Genomic DNA, 21,633 nt, shown 5'->3' on the forward strand with positions numbered 1-21,633 from the left:
GAACACACACACACACACACACAAAACACACTCTAAATACACATATGTACACAAGCTGTTATCTTAAGGACTTCCTTTTAGCTTGATTACTGTAAATCTAAACCAGAAGGAAATCTTTTGGTTCTTTAAAACTACTGTATTTTTGTGTGGACTGGTGATTGTGAGAATATTTGTGTCTTTTTGATCCTCACAATTGGTTAAATATGTGTGTGTGTGTGTGTGTGTGTACACACACACCATCACTGACAGAAACCTGCATGCTGACAATAACATCTGTTTCTCTGCAATATTTCAATCTCACAAACCCCCATTTCTATCTGAACCCACCATTTTCTCTCCTCTGAGGCAGGGGAGCAGCAGGAAAGATGCAGCAAACAAAAGAAAGGACAAAGTGAACAGCATTGGCCCTCGACCCCCTCCTAAGTGTACTGCGTTACCATGGCAGCAGCCTCACGCCGCTGCAACCGTCTCCATGCCAACGGTAGACCCAGCTTTAGAGCAAAGATGAGACAGTCCTTGCACATGACATAGATATACAAATGCGCACGCACACAGATGCATTACCTTTCATTTATATTCAGATACGTGTATCATCATACAGTCATCTGATAAGGTGACATTATTCCGTTCTCACAAACGTCTCTTTATAACGCACGGTCCATAGAAGCCGCAGGTGTGTGCGTGTGTGTGGAGAGGAGACCTCACTTTTAAAATGTTCTCTGCTTCCCTGTATTCCCCTCAACGTCAACGTCCCTTTGTTGTAACTGAAGCCCCTCTGTGAAATGTTTGGCTTCATGTCCAGCATATAAACACACACACACACACACACACACACACACACACACACACTAGTGACGGCAATGACAGTTTGGGTTGTGAAGGACAGAAGAAGTGATTGAGGTCGCCTTGAGAGTGAGTAAATGACTTAACACCACTTTTCTTTACATCGTCCTCATTCACACCTACACTCACACACACACAAACACACATTGCCCCTATGTGACCAGGAGAAGGGGAAGGTAAGGGGAGCGAGATGAAGGCAGAGCAGGTTGTCATGGTAGTCAGGGCGCACCAATCATCTTCAGGCATCACAGGGAAAAAAGGGGGTGGGGGGGTGGTGGTGAGGGGACTAAGAGAGGGGAAATCAGGCAGAGAAGATATACAGTATGCATGGAAATATAAATTTGTCAGTCAAAAATATAAGTCATTCTCCATCTTCAATAACCATTTTATCCTGTTCAATGAATACTGAGTGTGAAGGCTCTTCCAGAGTGAGCGCGACGCGATAAAGCGAATCGAAGCGCAGCGCAAACGAATGATGCTTTCACACCGAACGAGAAACGACTGATCGCCTTCAGCTAATTCACGCCTGCACACTAGGTGGCGCAGCTCACTAATCAGCTGATCGACCTATCGTCTTTGACCACCGAGAAGAAGAAATCACTTAAATACTGGCACGTACGACCACAACACACACTGTTAACGAGCACAGAAAAAGAAAGAAAACGGATTTGAAAATGGATTTCGCTGCGACTTTTACCTCTGTTCTCAGACACTGATAATAACAAGAACTAGCGGCACCTATCTGCCCCTTTGTGCAACAGCAACGTGATCTAAAGCTCAAATCAAATTGGACGGCCCGTTTCATCGCAGTGCAACGTTGGGGGGTATCCACGGTGTGAATAGCTTCATACGGATCTCTTATTTCGATTCAAGAGCGTCATCGCGCCGCTTAACCGTGCTCGGTGTGAAAGGCCCTTAAGGCAGGAATACACCCTGGATGGGACACCAGTGCACTGCAGCACATCATGCACACACACATTCACACCTTGCATAGCCAGGCCATCTACTGTATTGTGATTAGAGGAAACCCACATAGACATGGGGAGAACAGTTAGAACATCACACAGAGGGTAACCTGAGCTCCAGATCGAACCAGCGACCATGCAGCACTGAGACCACAACACTACCCCATTCTACATTACCGATACAGTCAACGTGACAAACTGATCCCACAAAACCTTGGAGATAGCAGAAGTAACCGCTAGATGCTCCAGCGTTGGAAAGTTGGATGAAACTACATAAGAACCGTTGTGTTAAGACTTTATTCATGTCAAAATGATCCCATGACCTTTAGAGTGTAATGGCTGTCGATTTTTGTTGAATATATAGCCCTTATACTTCCATGATAATCACATTCAGAGTAGATAGTTTTTGGTGCTTTTCTGTTTACAGGAAAATGTGTTGAAGTTATTGTCTGTGGCAATCGCACATGCACTCTAGATGGATAAAGACTATAATATTTCTTTAATTACTTAATTTAATTGCTTGCCTTAAAAAGGTCAAATACATTTTCTTCCCATGACAATACGGGATTTTGAATTTACAAATCGCAACAGCATATTTACTTAAACAGAGAAACTTCTGCTTTGGCTTTTGTTTAAAATAAATAAATAAATAAAATGTACCTGACTAATAGCAAAGGAAATGCGTTTAACCTTCATTTGCACTGAACTGAAGTAGCTGCATTCATTCTCTTTCCTAAATAGACACACTCGATTACCTCCTACACTCTTGCATGGTGAGCAAAGAAGAGAGGCAGAGAGAAGAGGCAATGTGGTATGGATAAGTGCTTCAGGTTTTTCAGATACACACAGACAGAGCGAGTAAACCAGAGAGAGAGAGAGAGAGAGAGAGAGAGAGAGAGAGAGAGAGAGACAGGTATATCAAATAAACAGACCACACACACACACACACACACAATCACACTCATTACAGTTGTCTGCAGAAAGCCAGATCTGACTGTACGTCACCGTGTGCACACTTGAGTATGATAATGCTTATTACCGGAGTGATTGTGTGTGACTCGATGTTTAAGGCATGTTTGTTGAATGCATTGTGCAAGTGTGTTTGCTGATTGGAACAGAAAGCGAGAGGAGAAAGAGGAGATGGAGACAGATAGAGACAGAGAGAGAGAGTGAGGGAGAGAGAGAGGGAGGGAGAGAGAGACAGGTGGAGAGAGAGACAGATAGAGAGAGAGAGAAAGTGAGAGAGAGGGAGAGAGAAGAGAGACAGATAGAGAGAAAGGGAGAGAGAGGGAGAGAGAAGAGATACAGATAGAGAGAGAGAAAGGGAGAGAGAGGGAGAGAGAAGAGATACAGATAGAGAGAGGGGGAGAGAGAAGAGAGAGAGGGAGGGAGAGAGAAGGAGAGAGAGAGAGGGAGAGAGAAGGAGAGAGAGAGGGAGAGAGAGAGGGAGAGAGGGAGGGAGAGAGAGAGAAGGAGAGAGAGAGGGAGAGAGAGAGAGAGAGATAGATAGATAGAGAGAGAGGGAGGGAGAGAGAGAGCAGGAGAGAGAGGGAGAGAGAGATAGATAGAGAGAGAGAGGGAGGGAGAGAGAAGGAGAGAGAGAGGGAAAGAGAGAGAAGGAGAGATAGAGGGCGAGAGAAAGAGAGAAGGAGAGAGAGAGCATGAGAGAGAGCTCAATGCACAGCAGCAGCTCCATCTATATCCCGTACACCACGTACTGATTTGTACACACTAACCTCTGATAGTTTTCTAATGAATTAAAGTAGGGACACATGCAGAGATCGAATATTTTAAAGGACAAAAATAATCAATCACGTGCTGAGCAAGAATAAATGAAGACGGTTCCATGAACAGTCCACAGGTATATGTGTGTGTGTGTGTGTGTGTGTGTGTGTGTGTGTGTGTGTGTGTGTACAGGGCAGGAGGCAACAGGTGGACCAAGGTGTATGTAGCGAAGGAAGAGAAATAACTAACAATGTTAGAGATGGATTTCACCGATACCGATAACTAAGTCGGGCAGGACCCTCTGATAACCGATTAATCAATGGATGGTTTTTAAAATAGATACCGAATGAAATCATAACACTCAATGTAAAACATTGAACATTATTACAAAAAGAAACGTTTTGCTGGAACTATCGGTTATCGGTGGCGATTAATCCGCAAAACCGATCAATCGGTCAACCTCTAAATAGTATACTTTCCTACAAATGTTCTCTTTTTCTGTGTCAGTTTGGGATGCACAACTTCACCAATACGTGTTCTTCTAAACTCAGTCATTTCCTTTCATAGCGATGTATTTAAGGCAGTGGTAGCTAACTGTACAAGACTCTGAGATCACAAACGTCACGACAAGGCCCCTAAACCGCTTAGAGTCAAAATAAACGTAAATGTAGCAGTTGCTCTTTCCATTAAGACTACAATTCATAACCTGTTTGAATGAATGTGATTTGTGTGTATTTTGGGAGGGAGTTGTAGCAGCAGGAACATCAAGATCTTTTCCATTCCCCCACCATCGGATGGCAGGTTTATCTGCAGGACAGGGTCTCTAATAAAGCCCCCGCTCTCTATTTCTCTCTCTCTCTCGCTTTCTCTTCCTCAACAGCGAGCTTGGGTTGGGATGCTAACTAAATTAGGGCGCAAGTCTAATTCTAATCTGCAGCAGATGGCCAGACCAGAAGCAACAGCAAAATAGCAACATGAAGTCAGCTTTCAAACACACACACACACACACACACACACACACACACACAGACACTAGGTGGCACTGTTGTGCCTTGTAATGGCACAGGTCTGGACTCACTAAAGACATAATAAAGACACAAATCAACGTCGATAATTCCAAGAGAGCTGCTCAACCTGGGTTGAGTTATAATTTGAGGTCTCACACTGAATTTGGAGAATAAACAGTAAGCACAGATTCATGTGGGGAGACAAGCAGGTACACGTGCGTGCGCCTCTCTAATGCAGAGAACAGGAAGAACACATAACGTCTCTCAATGACTATCAGCAGAAGGCTAGAACAGAACTGTGTTTTCCGATGTATGTGTGTGTGTGTGTGTGTGTGTGTGTGTGGGGTGTGAATTTTCTGTACTACAAGTAATGACACGATAACATAATGTGAGTTATACTGTTGATGTTTCCCTCGACGTCAAAAACAAGACTTTAGAAAAAATGTTTTTTGGAGTGTTTATAGTTGGATTGGAGGAAAGATATTTTGTTACATTTACGGTTAAAGTTAACAATCTAGTACTTCCTTTATAATAAAAATTAACGATAACCCTGCACACCAAGGTACTAATTTTGTGACCAGTTAAATATAGCCCAACCCCCATATAAATTCCACTAGCGATCAGTAGAGCGCTTTCAACTAACAGTAGCAAGCAGCAAATCATTTCTGTTGTGTCTACACTTGCTCCAATTCCTACACGAGTACATTTATTCACTCATCAGTTGGTTGTAAAGGATATGGCTAGAGTTTGTTCATTTTGATGAACATAGGCTATAATGATTGGTATGTTTGCTGGGTAGCTACTATTAGATGTGCTACACTGAACACTACTGACTACTGTAAAATCTAGCCTGGAGCCTATCCCAGGGGACTCGGGGCACAAGGCGCGAGGGAGACCATGGATGTGGTGCCAACCCATTGCGGGGCACAACTGCACACACTATGGGCAATTTAGACATGCCAGTCAACCTACAAGGCATGTCTTTGCACTTGGGGAGGAAACCAGAGTACCCTGAGGAAACCCCTGAAGCACGGGGAGAAGATGCAAACTCCACACACACACACACACACACACACACACACACACAAGGCAGAGTTGGGATTTGAACCCCCAACCCTGGAAGTGTAAGACAAACATGCTAACCACTAAGCCACTGTGCCCCCCCTGTAAAAATAACATTTGAAATTAAATGTATCGTACATAGAAATTACATGTGAAAGTAAATGAATTGTGTGTTCAAATTATTATTATTTTTTTAAAAGTGTTAAAAAAAATAAATTGATCATAAAAATCATACAGTGCTGGGAAAAACTATTTTCTGTTGGTGTGTATATCTCATACTAAATACTTTTAGATCTTCAAACAAAATGCAACATAAAACAAAGGCAGGGTGAGTAAACAAACAATACAGTTATTTATTTATTTATTTATTTTTATTGGAGCAAAAAAGTTATCCAGCACCTATCAGCAATGTGAAAAACTAATTCCCCTCTTAAAATCTTAAATCTTAAAATCGGGTTGTACAACCTTTAGCAGCAATAACTGCAACCAAACACTTCCGAGATCATTCTTTCACTTACTTCTAGGACTTACTCCTGTGCTTTGGATCATTGTCTTGCTGCATAATCCAGTTGCACTTGAGTTTCAAATTACAGGCTGAAGACCGGACATTCTCCTTTAGGATTTTCTGGTAGAGAGCAGAATTCATGTTTCCCTCAGTTATTGTAAGTTGTCCAGGCCCTGAAGCAGCAAAGCATCCCCACACCATCACACTTCCACCACCATGCTTGATGATGTTCTTTTTGTGGAATTCAGTGTTTGGTTTATGCCAGATGAAACGGGACCCCTGTCTTCCAAACAGTTCCACTTTCAACTCATCAGTCCACAGAATATTCTCCCAAAAGGTTTGAGGATCATCAAGGTGTGTTTTGGCAAAATTCAGACGAGCCTTAATGTTCTTCTGGGTTAGGAATGGTTTTTGCCCCCCCCCCCCTATTGATGCAAAAGAGGCCTGTGGGTCCTTTCATGTTGTCCTTGGGTCTTTTGGGACTTCCTGGATGAGTAATTGCTGTGCTCTTGGAGGAATTTTGGAAGGTCGGCCACTTCTGGGAAGGTTTACTACTGTGCTGAGTTTTTTCATTTGGAGATAATGGCTCTCACTGTGGTCCTTGGAGTCCCAGAGCCTTTGAAACAGCTTTATATCCCTTCCCAGACTGTATTTCAATCACCTTCCTCCTCATCATTTCTGGAATTCATTTCAGTTTTGGCATAGCGTGTTACTGGGTAAGATCTTTTAACCAACTTCATGCTGTTAATAAAGTTCTATTTAAGTGTTGCTTTGATTGAACAGGGTTTTGCAGTAATCAGGCCTGGTTGCGTCTAGTCCAGCTGAACCCCATTATGAATGCAGTTTCATAGATTTGGGGAACTCGTAACTAAGGGGGCAAATACATTTTCACACAGGCCCAGTTGGTATTGGATAACATTTTTGCGTCAATAAATAACATTATCATTTAAAAATGATATTTTGTGTTTACTCAGATTGCCGGTTTTAATTTCTGAAACAATTCAGTATGAGAAATGCACAAAAATAGAAGAAATAATTTTTCACAGCACTATACATGAGTCATTCCATCTCAAGTGCTCCAGTGCAGGTTGTTCAACTGTTTTTTTTTTGTTTTTTTTTTGAGTGATTACCTCCATGTATTGTCATTGCAAAACCACTAGTTTTTATTTTTATTTTTTTTATTAGTTTATGAAATTTTACTTGGTTTAACGACGATGGCCATCTTTGTGTCCAGGCACACAGCAAATTTAGGTTATAAAGCTGTTTACGGAAACCTCAACATCTCGGATCAGGATGGTCCTGGCACCTTGGAACGAAAACTGTTCTCTAGAGCACATTACAAGCAACATGAACATATATAAATACATTCATGTTCCTTAGACTTAGATCTTAAGTCCAAATGTAATGCCCAAGATTGATCACAGTTCCACTTTTAGGGTCATTTTATTTGGTTTGGCTCTCAGTCAGAATTTTTTAGAGGGTGCCTAGGTGCATATAGTGTGCAGGTAGAAGATTTCAGGTTTGAGACTTCACCTTTTTTTTTTTTAATGGGGCTAAGAGTGCAATTTTTAAAAAGTTTCCCTTACTTTCGGGTTGAATATCTCTGGTGGGGGACCAGATACGAACCTGAAATTTTCACAGAAATCCTCTATAGTAGCATTCTGCTGTAAAAATGATGAGTTTGAGATTGGAGGTAAACTCTGCAGGACAGTGGACCTCAAGAGCCAGATTTGAAGTACTATCATGTTGGTACAGGTGTAGAGTTGGTACTGTATGCTTGAATAGATTTTTATCCACATATGGATGTACTTCTGAGCTGTAGTCATTTACTGCTTTTATCACAGGAGAAACACCACCACAGCTCTGTTTATGACACGGTTCATTTGTAAAACACCCAACTGAACACTGTACTTCCATATGTGAATAAAATCTATTCACGCATACCAACTGTACACCTGTACCAACATGTTGGATCAGGCTCATTCTTCAAATCTGGCCTTTAAGGTCCACTGTCCCGCAGAGTTTACATCCAATCTCAAATTCACACTTTTTACAGCAGAATGCTACTATAGAGGACAGATTTCTGTCAAAACTTCAGGTTCGTATCTGGTCCCCCACGGGAGATATTCAACCCGAAATAAGGGATTTTTTTTAAAAAAATAAAAAACTGCACTCTTACAACTAAATAAGAGTTAATTTCCCCCCCCTTACTTTCTTGTTGAAATTAAGGGAAATTTGAAAGCTCGAAAGTAAGGGAAATATAAAAAAAAATTATGCGAAGTCTCAAATAAATAAGAGAAATCTCAAACTTAAAATGTTCTGCCTGCACACTATACTTACCTAGGTACCCCCTAAAAATATTAAGACGGAGACTCGAACCCTTCCCATTATAAACTGACCCTAAATGTGTAACTGAGCAATCTTGAGCATTCTAAGAGGCTTAAATTAAAATCTACATACAAATATATCCCTGTGGGAAGACATCATGAAGATTTTTACATACGTTTTCACAGTTCATTGCAACTTTTAGTAGAATTTGACAGCTGTATGCTCTGGACTCAGTGTCTAAACACACCACAATAACACAAACATACACATAATCACATCCACACATAATGTTTAATATCATCTACAGTACGATCGCTGCACTCTCGGAACACTGCCACCCGTTACTGTGAGGCACAGTAATATGAAATTGATTCTGTCTCGGAGAGCACATACCTGAATACTAAAGAGTATGCTTTAGACACAGAGAGAGAGAGAGAGAGAGAGAGAGAGAGAGAGAGAGAGAGAGAGAAAGTAAATGTGAAGGAGAAGAAAGGCTAACACTGATAGAATCTCTTTTTTTCTACATGGGATCCGTGTGTTAACAAGCTGAGAGATTCATGGGAAAAAGGGAGAGAGCGAATGAACGGCCTCTCGCTGCACTACCGCTATAAATAGAAGAGGAGATTGGCGTGTCACAGGGACCACTTTAAGCTCCAAGCTTCTACTGTTCACTCTCTTTTTAGACCTCCTTTTTTCTTTCTCCATCTCCCTACCCATCAGTGTGACAGCAACCCATGCCTGTCCCTCCCTCTCTCTCTCTCTCTCTCTCTCTCTCTCTCTCTCTCTCTCTCCCTCTCTCTCTCAGGTGGGCGTGGGTGGGTTTTGTGACTGCAGGAGGATGACAGCTCAGAAAACAGAGAAGCAGCCTTTTGGGCTTTACGATCAGCATGTCCCACACATTTCATTAATCTAAACACACAAGAGCATAGACCTATACACCAGGTAACAAAAGCCTGCACAGACCCACATTGGCACACTGTACAATTCAAACAAGTGCACACAAAAGACTGTGTAAACATATTTACACACATTCTCTCTCCTTGCCCTGGTAATAGCACAGTAATTAAAAAATTATATAAAAAATAAAAAATGAAATACACACAATCCTTCAATCAACCTCATTCCTAATTCAGCACATGTACAAAGCTTCAAGCTGAATATGGATGTGTCCAGGGTCTGTTTTTCTGACGTACAAATGACTCCATTAGATTAGAGTGTGTACTTGGCTGCAATATATTTACAGTGTCTCATCGCTCTTCTCCATTTCTCTCAGGCTAGTTTGAATAATTGAGAATAGACCGTGCTGTGTGAAACTCCCTGATGGTCCCAATCAAACAACAAAATGCTACTATCATCATTTAAATTGATCCAAATAGAGATTTTCTTTCTGTCCCAGAGCCCTTACTTAAGGACTAAATAGTAGGATCTTGTCTTGTTTTCCTGTGGACCTGTGCAATGTTTTTTTTTAATTTTGTGTTATGGAGGGTGATGTAATCTCGAGGTTTTATATGTGTCCAGGTCTCCCAAAGGGAGTTCAAGGTATCCCAGGGGTCTGTATGGTATAGCGAAGGATCTAAAATTTCAGTTAAAAATGTTTAATGGTGTAAAGACATTGTAGATCTTTACCAACTATAACACAACTACAATTATATTATAGTTATGCAGTATAGTTACAAGCCGAATTGACTGGCCATAACTAAATGGGATTAAAACCAGGCCAGTTATATTAATGTGATTCTTTTAGTAAGTTGTTTATTTTCTTAATTTAACTTAAAACCAAGCATAAATCATGTCAGATTCAACTGCAATTTTATGTTATTAAATCTGGGAAGGTGCTCTTTAAATGATACAAAATTATACAAAATAGACCAAGATAAAGGAACATATCATAGCAATCCTAAAATCCTTACACTGGCTTTCACTAATTTGTAGAATTGATTTTAAACTGCAGCTGCTGGTATATACATCACTCAATAACCACTGTTTTTCCTCCACAGAACATTTCGCAGTGGCCGCCGAAGTGAATTCTCCGACCTTTTCAGATAAAAATGAGGAAATTCATTGTCCCCTTTTGTGTAATACATGTACAATAGTGTTTCTGTTGCTATTTGAGCTCCTTCACGATAGACGTACAATGCCTCCACTAATATTGGCAGCCTTGGTAAATATGAGCAAAGAAGGCTGTGAAAAATTGTCTTTATTGTTTAACCTTTTGATCTTTTGTTAAAAAATTCACAAAAATACTCTGCCCTCATGGATATCAAACAATTACAAACAAAACACAGGTTTATCAAAAAATATAACTTTGTTAAATACTGGTGTGCAACAATTATTGGCACCCCTATGAATTCATATGAGAAAAATATATTTGAAGTATATTCACTTTTTTTTTTGTACACCTGGGTGACTAGGAACAGGAAATTGTTCAACCATGACTTCCTGTTTCACAGGGGTATAAATACGAGGTGACACATTGGCCAAACCTCAATGCACAAGTATTGAAAATGCCCATTTCCACCATCAGGGCAATAATTAAGAAGTTCCAGTCAACTGGAAATGTTATGAATCGACCTGGAATTGCACGTGTGTCTATATTGTCTCAACACACTGTGAAGAGGATGGTTTGAGTGGCCAAAAAATCTCCAAGGATCACAGCTGGAGAATTGCAGAAGTTAGTTGCGTCTTGGGGTCAGAAAATCTCCAAAACTAGTTGTTTGGAAGGGTTTAAAAAAAAAAAAAAGCCTGTACTCTCATACAAAAACAAACTCAAGCGTCTTCAGTTTGTCAGACACTACTGGAACTTCAAATGGGGTCGGGTTCTATGGTCAGATGAAACCAAAATAGAGCCAATAAACACCAGAGGTGGTTTTGGTGCACACAGAGAGGTAGCCATATGGAAAAGTACCTCATGCCCACGATTAAATATGGTGGTGGCTCTTTAATGTTTTGAGGATGTTTTTCTGCCAGAGGACCTGGACATATTGTTAAGATACATGGCATCATGGACTCTATCAAATATCAACAGATATTAAATGAAAACCTGACTGCCTCTGCCAGAAAGCTTCAAATGGGCCGTGGTCGGATCTTCCAGCAGGACAATGATCCAAAACATACATCAAAATAAATACAAAAATGGTTTACTGTCCACAAAATCAACATCCTGCCATGGCCATCCCAGTCCCCTGACTTGAAACCCATAGAAAACCAGTGTGGTGAACTGAAGAGGAGAGTCCCCCAGCGTGGACCTCGAAATTTGAAGGATCTGTATGGAGGAAGAGATTCTGTATAGAGGAATGGTCTCAGATACCGTACCATGTATTCTCCATCCTCATCAGGCATTACAATAGAAGACTCAGAGCTGTTATCATGGCAAAGGGCGGTAGCACAAAGGTTTGTTTTTATTTCACAAAATAGTAGCAAGCTACAAAACACTGAGGCAAAATTAAACTGTTGATAATATCAGCTTTATTTTTTTGTTTCTGAGATAGTGAACTAGTGTGTAGATATTCACATCTGTACACCAAATGTATGTTTCAGGTAGGTCTGTCTGAAAAGTTCATGAATAAAAAGCCCTAATGGCCCCAATAAATAAATATGTTGGTATCATTTATTTAATGCGCCTAGTATTTCAATAGTCGAATTATGTTCATAAAATAAACCTGCTCTAAAATTATAAGCGGTCAAAAATTTGAAACACTCATTTTTATACTTGCTGAAAAAATGTGAGAATGCCTGCTTTATACTATCCAGGTAGTTTGGATGTTTAAAACTATTAAATTATTTTTCCTTTCCTCTTTCAATTTGCATCTTCTCCTTTCTTTCTCTCTCCTTTCCCTTTACCCAGGGGGCTGCTAGGTATGTCACCAAGACTAATATCAAAATGCCACATGAAATACTGTGCTCTTGCATGTAGCAGCACTCCCCTGCAGCGCACTATTCCATCATATTGAGGAATAGTGTTTTTAAGCTGCTGGCCTGCTTTGGTGCTAATATATTCACATTAAGGCACCATAACGCTGCATCTGATGAAGCCAGTAATGGGCCCTCTGTGGACGTCCAGCCCTCCTCTCTGCACAAAACCGCCAATTACCCTTCGACTGGGAACACATGAAAGTTATGGTTCAATTAGGCTGTGGTAAAAATAATTCAATACATCAATTAGGCAAAGTCAATCAGGACAACTCTCCAATTAAGAGGTGGGAAAGCTGCTGAAGGGCTAGGGGTTTAACTACTGGGTACACAAGACAAACCGTGGTTGTGGCCTAGTTTGTGTGTGTGTGTGTGTGTGTGTGTGTGTGGCTGCGGCTGGGTACACATGTAGCTCCACACTGTGTTCCCTAACTGTGTTTCTGATCGTTAGATTTTTAAAGAGAATAACTCAACCGATCGAATCCTGTGGCGCTGAGAAGCAATTGTTGGGTGGATGCAAGAGTATTCTTTGGAAAGCCAGGCACTCATACATTTTGATTGATTTACATGGGTGGAATGCTCACTCAGAAGGGGTGCATATGCGTACGATGCAAGTGGTATTTTTATTTGTTGTGATTTTTTTTTCTTGCAGCAGTAGGTCAGAAACAAAAGTCACTCTGGAGACATGTAGCATCTGGAGCCATTTCTGCTGAAGCACCACAAAATCACAGATTGTGACAATTGATATTTCAGTCAGGGACCGTTTAATTTTTCCATGTTTTAACTACACTGCCAGTCAAAAGTTTGGACCCACCTGCTCATTTGTACTATTTCTACTATTTTAGAAAAAAATACACAATACTGATGCCAACATTACCAACGGTGATGCTTCAGCTGCCCCAACAAGCGTAGTCCTTCTTGTTAATAAATTGCATGCCTGAAACATGCCTTAAAATGTATTTCAAACAGGAAGGAAACTATTGAAGAAAACCTATTTCAGACATTTGACCTTGCTGTGACCGTGACCCTGTCTGGATCAATTCAAAACTCAAATCGTTTAATCTGCTGGTTCCAATGAAAATTCAATATACAGTTGTGCCCAAAAGTTTGCATACCCCTTGCAGAATCTGCTAAATCTTAATCCTGTTAACAAAATAAGAGGGATCATAAAAATCCCACGTTGTTTTTTATTTAACACTGTCCTGAATAAGCTATTTCACATAACAGATGTTTACATATAGTCCACAAGACAAAATAATAGCTGAATTTATAAAAAATTACACTGTTCAAAAGTTTACATCCCCCTGGATCTTACTGTATCATGTTGCCTTCTTGAGCATCAGTGAATGTTTGCACCTGTCGTAATAGTTGTGTACGAGTCCCTCACTTCGTCCTCAGTGTGAAAAGATAGATCACATCATCATATAGACACTGTTAGAAAGGGATCAAATATGCAGAAGATGCTGGAAAAGCAAATAATGTGCAGGACCTGGAGGATTTTTCTGAAGAACAGTGGGCAGTTTAACTGCTCAGGACAAACACGGGACTCATGAACAACTATCACAAAACATAAACACAGTCGCTGATCATCCAGGTCGCGACACACAGTATTAACAATCAAGCGTACGTAAACTTTTGAACTGGGTACTTTTTATAAATTCAGCTGTTATCTTGTCTTGTGGACTATATGTAAACATCTGTTATGTGAAATAGCTTATTCAGGACAGTATTAAATAAAAAACAACATGGGATTTTTATGATCCCTCTTATTTTGTTAACAGTATTAAGATTTAGCTGATTCTGCAAGGGGAATGCAAACTTTTGGGCACAACTGTAAACCCTACAAACATTCAACCACTCATTCTAGAGATATCGCACTAACGAGAATCTCATGGATGGACTGAGTGGCAGAAGCACAAAAATACCAAAGACATGAACACTACATAGAGAAAGGAAAAAAACTAGATAATGAATCACAATTGAAATGCTGTAACACTGTATTCCTAATGAAGCTCTGCACACTTCTGGCATTTTGTAAATGAACACTACTTGTTTAGGCAAACAATTTAATTTGAAGTAATACTGTCCATTTATGACTTTGCTAGTTGTATCTGAGAATAAGTTCATTAACAATGTCATTAGTTACTGATGACATTCACAGCCAGTACAAGCTTAAATTAGTTGGTCCACACTCAGGCTTCTTTGAATCTAAACTGAGGAAATAGATGCTGATACCATGAGGAACAGAAATTGATCTTAATTGCAGTTTACAGCATGAACATCCCTAAATCCGGCCCCTAAGGAGAGATTCAATCCCTCTCCCTGGGAATGAATGGGAGCTCAGAGAGATTTAATCATCTCATTAACTCTCCTAGCTGCCTCTTATTGAGCACCTAAGGGTCTGAGACCTCTTGACCCTCAGACTGTGAATTGTAACCTTCCCTTCCTCACCTTAGTCTATGGTGACCTTTGTCTTTGTAGGGAGCGATGTCAAGGGAGATCTCCTCCCAGGTCTTAGCGATTCCCTTCAGTGACTGTGGAGAAAAAAAAAAGCATAGAAGGGAAAAATTAGCTGAGGGCTATTATTTCTTCTAGAGGAGACCACTGATCTGACCAACAGCAGAATCCTGTCTTCATCAGAGAGAAGATCGTTCTCGAAACACCAGCCACGTGGAGGAACGCACTGGTGTCACTTCCCATTTACTCTCTCGCCTTCGTTTTTTCACTCTCTCGGTCTTATTTTCTCTCTGGATTGAACATGACTTCTAAGTGAACTGTGGTATGCTTTGGGCGGTTCCAGGCTCTTCAAACAAGTCCGTCCTCCCACTGCTGCTCACGGGTGTTTTCTTAACCTCTGCGAGCATGAAGCAGCACGTCTGGGAATCCTAAGCCAGGGAGAGAATGACAGGGTGGAAGAGAGAAAGAGACAGACTCCCACAGTCTTCTGGCTGACAGGAAGTCAGAGGAAGAGTCTCTTGGTTCTCCTCTGCAGGGCCAGTGAGTGCTGATGTGCAGGAAATTAAGTGTAGGGCTCATTTCCCCCATGGTCACCACACAGGACTTACAGCTGCATTCCCAGGAGAGCTGTCTCAGCCAGTAACTACGCAGCAGTCATCACACACAGGCCTTCTGGGCAATCGCTTATCAGCTTCTGAACTGTAAAATTTTATAGTAACGTTGACCATAATATTTTACTGTACTGACAGACCCTGATCTTTCTTCAAACCTTCTACTCTTCACATCAACCGCTGACTGAACAACTGATGGGTCCATTGTATGTAGGTTAATGACTGAAGGTCACTCACAGGATACTCTCCGACATTTTTCTCAGTGACCTCTGCCTTCTAAATCCCGACTTTGCTTTCTCTTCCTCGTTTAAAGGGCTTGAGGAATTCGGTGGCCAGGAGAGCAAGAGCCCCGGAGCAGGAGCTAAAAGTGTGGAAGCTTAACTTAATCATCAAAGAGTTATGTGAGTCAACAGAGTGTTAGAAGGATGAAAAAAAAAGTGTGAATAAAGTGAACATACCTCAAGAGAGAAACAGAGGAAAAAAGCAGGAGTGGAGGTGTGAAAATGTGGAAACGTATACACACAGGCAGAAGAGATTCTGTGAAACAATGCTCTAGGTGTACTCCGTTACCTGTTCTATGGAAAGCTCTTTGCTGGCAGCTCCAGAGATCTCGCAGATGCGCTCAGCATAATGATCCAGACCCAGCACCACAATCTCTTCCAGCGTGAACTCTGCACTGTTTTGGTCAAAGGAGCGCTGTACTTCATGTTTAATCTGACTCCAGTGCCTGAAGCATACACACATTATTACGTAAAAAACTACGTAATAAACTACTGGACTGGATTAAGCTTGTGCATAGTTAGATGTGAATACCAAACTTGTGCACACTGCTATTCAGGATTTGTGTGTTTTGTAAAGATTTCCGTGTTTGCACAGGAATTGTGCGCGACTTAAAACCGAAGTGAGTCTCTAATTACACATCTAATACACAGCCTCTCAATCAGAGACGTTCCTTAACTTAAGGACAGAATTTTACGTGAATAAAATGAAGTCCACTTACTTGAGCTGCGAGCACAGCAGATGAATATTAATAAATATTTTTCATGACCTGTCCAGTCTGTGCTATAACACTCAGCAGTAGATATGGCATTTTCCACACCACACTTCCTGCCACTGTACTTCTAGTTTAGCATGCAAGTGATATTTAATTCACTGCTAAATAATGAGAGTGGAATCCATATTATTAAATTAAGCAAAAAAAGCCCACTAGTCTCTAAATGTTTATTTGAATGCTTGCCAATTTCTCATTTATATATCATTGTGTTAGTCTTTCTTTTTACTTGCTTATTTTTTTTTTTTTAAATTGTCCCTAACTTTTATGTTACATCATATTAAAGTTGAGAGCAAAAAAATTGATCTGCTTCTTCAGTCCACTTGTTCTATCTCCCATTTGTTTTGGACTTGTGTTTAAATGCAGTGGTCTAGACGCTGTGGGTAATTTTAATCAACTTAAGCTCAACTTAAGCTCCTGCGTAATCACATATAATAAATATCGGTGCATCTATTTAAATTACTGTAGTCACCAAATCTGACTACGGTTCTTACGCGTAGTAGGGTTTCTGTTTAATGTCAAATTGAGCCACAGAAAAAAAATAAAGCCTTAAAAAAATTATTACTTAGGTGTAGTATTAATAATAATAATAATAATAACAACAATTCCTTAGATTTATATAGCATAGCGCTTTTCTAGGCACTCAAGGCGCTTTACAATCTCATCAACCACGACCAGTGTGTAGCATCCACCTGGATGATGCGACGGCAGTCATAGTGCGCCAGACACCCACCACTCACCAGCTATTAGTGGAGAGGAGAGGAGAGTGATATAGCCAATTCAGGGATAGAGATTCTTAGGGGGCCATGATAGATAAGGGCCAATGGGGGACACTGGGGTTATACCGCTACTCTCTTACGAGAAATGTCCTAATGACCACAGAGAGTCAGGACCTCGGTTTAACGTCTCATCCGAAAGACTGTGCTGTTTTTACAGTATAGTGTCCCCGTCACTATACTGGGGCATTAGGACCCACACAGACCACAGGGTGAGCACCACCTGCTGCCCTCACTAATACCACTTCCAGCAGCAACCTTAGTTTTCCCCAGGAGGTCTCCCATCCAGGTACTGGCTAGACTCAACCCTGCCTAGCTTCAGTGGGACACCATTCGAGAGCTGCAGGGGGATATGGCTCTGGCATATGACTATATGAATATATGACCAATGACTAGCTTAAAACACAGTTATTTGTATTTTTCTATAAATATCAAACACTTTAGGCAGCTAAACGTAGAACCGATTCAAATGTGAATTTCTTTCCCTTAAATACATAGATATTATCAAAATAATTGAACAGTGAAATGTGTTTTGACAGGACTAAATGTCTACCATGATGACTTTAAGCATAAAAAAGACATCAACACTGGATGAGTGTCTCATAGTTCCACGACTGACATTCTGTATGTTACAAATGACAAGTCATAAAAGTTAGACTTCACCCACAGGAGATATTATAATCATTCTGCACATCTGGCTGTTATCTCCTTTAAAGAAGCAATTCCAAGACTACCAGGCTCCCATGTCTTTTTTTTTTTCTTTTTTACTCTGATCCACAACAATCACACATTTCCCCTGTGTGCACACTAGGCTAGCTGGGAATATTAGGAAGCATCTTGCAGAGTGTTACATCAGTGGTTATTAGCTGCCTGCTATCAGAAGAGATCTGTGCTTGTCTGGGCTGTCTCTGTTGGGGCTGTCAAAACAGGCCTGTTTGGGCTGGATGGGGTGTTGTTTGGGGAATGCCACTGCCAATCTGAGAGCCAACAGGAAGTATGACAGGGTCCAATGCAAAAAAAATGGATAAATGTGTCCATGGAAAAAATGTTTCATTTTATCTTCACAGAGCGACTTGGGCTCAGATGGAGAGGAGCCGGAGCCACTACTAAAGGGGTGAAGTGATTCAGTGCGGCTCACTCTACCCAGGCTTTAACTTTTGAACTGACCCCTGATCAGAAGCTTCAAGAGTCAATTCTTTAGACAGATGGAGTACAAATGGATTTCTACACACACAGCAGGTAACATGGCTGAAGTGGGGCTTTTAGAACTGAAAGTGTGAAGGCAGATTAGTGAGGATAAGTGGTTGATCGGTAGCCACTCAGGTTGAAAACTCTGTCACCTTACTGTGTATTGGAGTGATTAAATTCCTTTAAAAGTTTACATTTATACAGACACCGACAAAACAGACGTTAGCAGCAGGGTTTCATTATGTTTTCGTCTTACATTAAGCATCAGAACAGGGCCGTGTAATTAGTAGATTATTAAACATTTATGTTTCCTATTTGTTTTTACGCCCAAAACCTAAATGACTACCTATTGACTATATATGCTTCCTACATGGGGTATAACATAATGGCATTGTAGAATGTATGCAGTGTACTACATGCCTGACAAAACATCATTTGATCTTTAGCCAAAACACGCCTGCTGGAAATGAACAACTTACATGTAATATTGTGTTTAAAGCACTTAAAAGGTGCAATAGTATTTTATTTTTAATTTCTTACTTGTAGAAATTACCTAGGAGATACGTAAAACATGATCAAATATAAAGTTTTAGACCATGGACTAAGCACAAGTGTATTAAGTGGCTGAGAAAACCCATTTGTAAAAATTGAATTCTGGTCCAGAATACTTGTTTGTGCTTGGATGTGCCTCCTGTCAGTCATTTTATAGACACTACTCTATAGGCCACTGTAGATCCTGGGGCGGAGCTTTGTGAACATGGGTGGGAACAGGGAGTGGGCTCAAGGGAAAAAATGTCGAACCCACCTACTTAACTGTTAGAGACCTGATCTACCTAATGCACCTTTAAAGATATATTTAATTATAAAAAAAATATACATATATATATATATATATATATATATATATATATATATATATATATATATATATATATATATAAATTGATACATAAATGACATCCAGGCCAAATTTTGTATTTTGTGAAACAAGGGTAATTTATCCAAAAGATTTAGGAAATATGCGATTCAATAAACTTACCTCAAGTGATTATGATCCATAACATTCACAAATTAATTTTCTTGCCTTCTAATAATTAAACAATATGAAAAAAAACAACAACAACAAAAAAACAGCATAATATTTAAACTGTGAAATTTGTTCTGACAGCCCTAGGGGTATGTGGGTGCCTGGGCGTTTCCTCTACTAAGACTCACCTCTTTCTCATGGCTGGATTTTTCAGGTCTAATATCAGCGGAATGGTTCTTTTGAATTGCTCGATCCTGTTCTTGGAGAAATCTACTATGTCCCATTGTTTATCCTACAGTGACAAAGCAACAATGAACTCTACTATAAAACAGTACATCAAAACCCCACTCACACAACACCATCAGTCTCTTCACAAACACTTTAATCATCACTATCCTACTGCAGGCGAAATCATTAAGAGCTGAGCAATGCACCATGATCCACTGATCCCCAGTCAGTTGAAAAGTGCACCCAGGGGGCCTCAATCATGCAGGTGTTTCTAATCTGCTTAAAGCTAATGACAGTCTAATGACATCGAAGTTACTGAGAAGTGAAACTAAATTAGCTTTAGAGGATAATTAGCTAAACAAAAGCACGTATATCAAGAGTTAGACAGAGTGTGGAGTGTGTATAAGGGGAGAGGGATTAAAAGCCCTTCGTCCCAAGTGCTGAAGGGAATGTGTGTGATGTATGCATGTTTGTGGTAATTGTACAGTAGTAAAGAAAGTATACGCACCTAAGCGCATGTCCCATGCAGCAAGTCAACGTGGAATTGAATTGAATATGAATTGAATGCATGCATGAGTTGAATGTAAAATAAGACTTATGTCACAGATGAATGGATACCTGCCTTAAGGTCTCTGCTAAGCTTGTGGAGTTTCTTAAAAATAGTTTGCGCTGTGATTTCCATGCTTTCTGTCTGTAGAGTGGCAAACTGCCCAGATTTCCATTCATTCCAATGAGTTTCCCATTGCTGAGTGATCTCCCACACCTGCTGCAGGTCATCTAGATCCTACACACACACACACACACCACACACACACACACACACGCTGAGCCATTACAAAGCACTACAGAACTGTGCAAAAGTCTTAGGCACCATAATTGATTTTTTAATATTACCTTTGTCTTAGATGTTTAATTTATGACTTCTGCATTATTCGGACAGTTGAAAGCATTTTAGTTCCAAACATAACATTTTTACAAACAAACAAACAAAACATTATCTAATAAACCACTTTTCAGACATGAAATGAACATTAGCTGTGAGGGAGTACCTGCAAAAACAGAAGCAAGTGTGACAATCAAAGTCTACGGAAGAACGGCTGCAGATCCTCCGAGATGCTTACAAAAACTTACCAGCCAATTTCCTTATACAACTGCACAAAGTGTACCTGAGACTTTGAGGGCTGACTTTATTTACTTTAGTGCTGTTTACTGCTCTTTATACAAGTTTTTTTAAATAGTAGAGAACATTTTCATTCATTATTTTTTGAGGACATATTTGCTTTACAGCATTTCCTTACATGTGCCTAAAGATGTTTGCACAGCCTCATTTCATGCAGGAACTTAGTACATTCTTACAGCAGTGTAAGTTAGTAACAGTAATTAATGCACACCTTCTCCAGCCTCAGTATATCTGTGGAAACGGGTTGATCAATCATGAAGACACCAAGGCCATGGCATATTGTGTTTTCTTCTTCCTTCAGAGACTCCAGCTGGGCTTTTAGCAATGAGATATACTCAAGGGCCTCTCCTGAGCTTACATTACTGCCGAATGGACCTATACCCACACGCCCCCACACATAAAGAATTAATTAACATAAAGAGATAACATTTGTTGATGTATAAAGATGCTAAAGGCTATGGGGAAACAAACACATTTTCCCAGTTTCCAAAACAAGGTATAACACAAAGACCAATGTAAATGTAGCATTAATTATTAGCTGTATTAATAATTAGAGTGCCCTCGGCTAATGTTGACGGCTTAAAGTTGGAAGGATCTGGACAGATTCTGTATGGAGGAATGGTCTCAGATCCCTTGCCATGTATCCTCCAACCTCATCAGGCATTATGGGAGAAGACTCAGAGCTGTTATCTTGGCAAAGGGATGTAGCACAAAGTATTGACTAATAGGGTGCTAATAATTGTTGCACACCTATATTTAACAAAGATATAT

The 21,633-nt window shown here is 40.3% G+C and overlaps 1 protein-coding gene across 3 annotated transcripts in view; it reads right to left on the bottom strand.

The window, feature by feature from the left end:
* dnah2 (dynein, axonemal, heavy chain 2) overlaps nucleotides 1-21,633 on the bottom strand; it is a 146,740-nt gene that overhangs the window by 64,683 nt on the left and 60,424 nt on the right. For all 3 annotated transcript variants that reach the window (XM_053629346.1, XM_053629345.1, XM_053629344.1), the window contains 5 exons: nucleotides 21,074-21,237; nucleotides 20,305-20,466; nucleotides 19,643-19,746; nucleotides 15,983-16,139; nucleotides 14,796-14,878 (listed from right to left, as the gene is read on the bottom strand). In XM_053629346.1, the coding sequence (XP_053485321.1) occupies nucleotides 14,796-14,878; nucleotides 15,983-16,139; nucleotides 19,643-19,746; nucleotides 20,305-20,466; nucleotides 21,074-21,237 (670 nt within the window). The remainder of the gene's footprint in view (nucleotides 1-14,795; nucleotides 14,879-15,982; nucleotides 16,140-19,642; nucleotides 19,747-20,304; nucleotides 20,467-21,073; nucleotides 21,238-21,633) is intronic.

Source organism: Ictalurus furcatus, chromosome 7 (genome assembly GCF_023375685.1).
Source record: "Ictalurus furcatus strain D&B chromosome 7, Billie_1.0, whole genome shotgun sequence".
NCBI classification, from domain to species: Eukaryota; Metazoa; Chordata; class Actinopteri; order Siluriformes; family Ictaluridae; genus Ictalurus; species Ictalurus furcatus.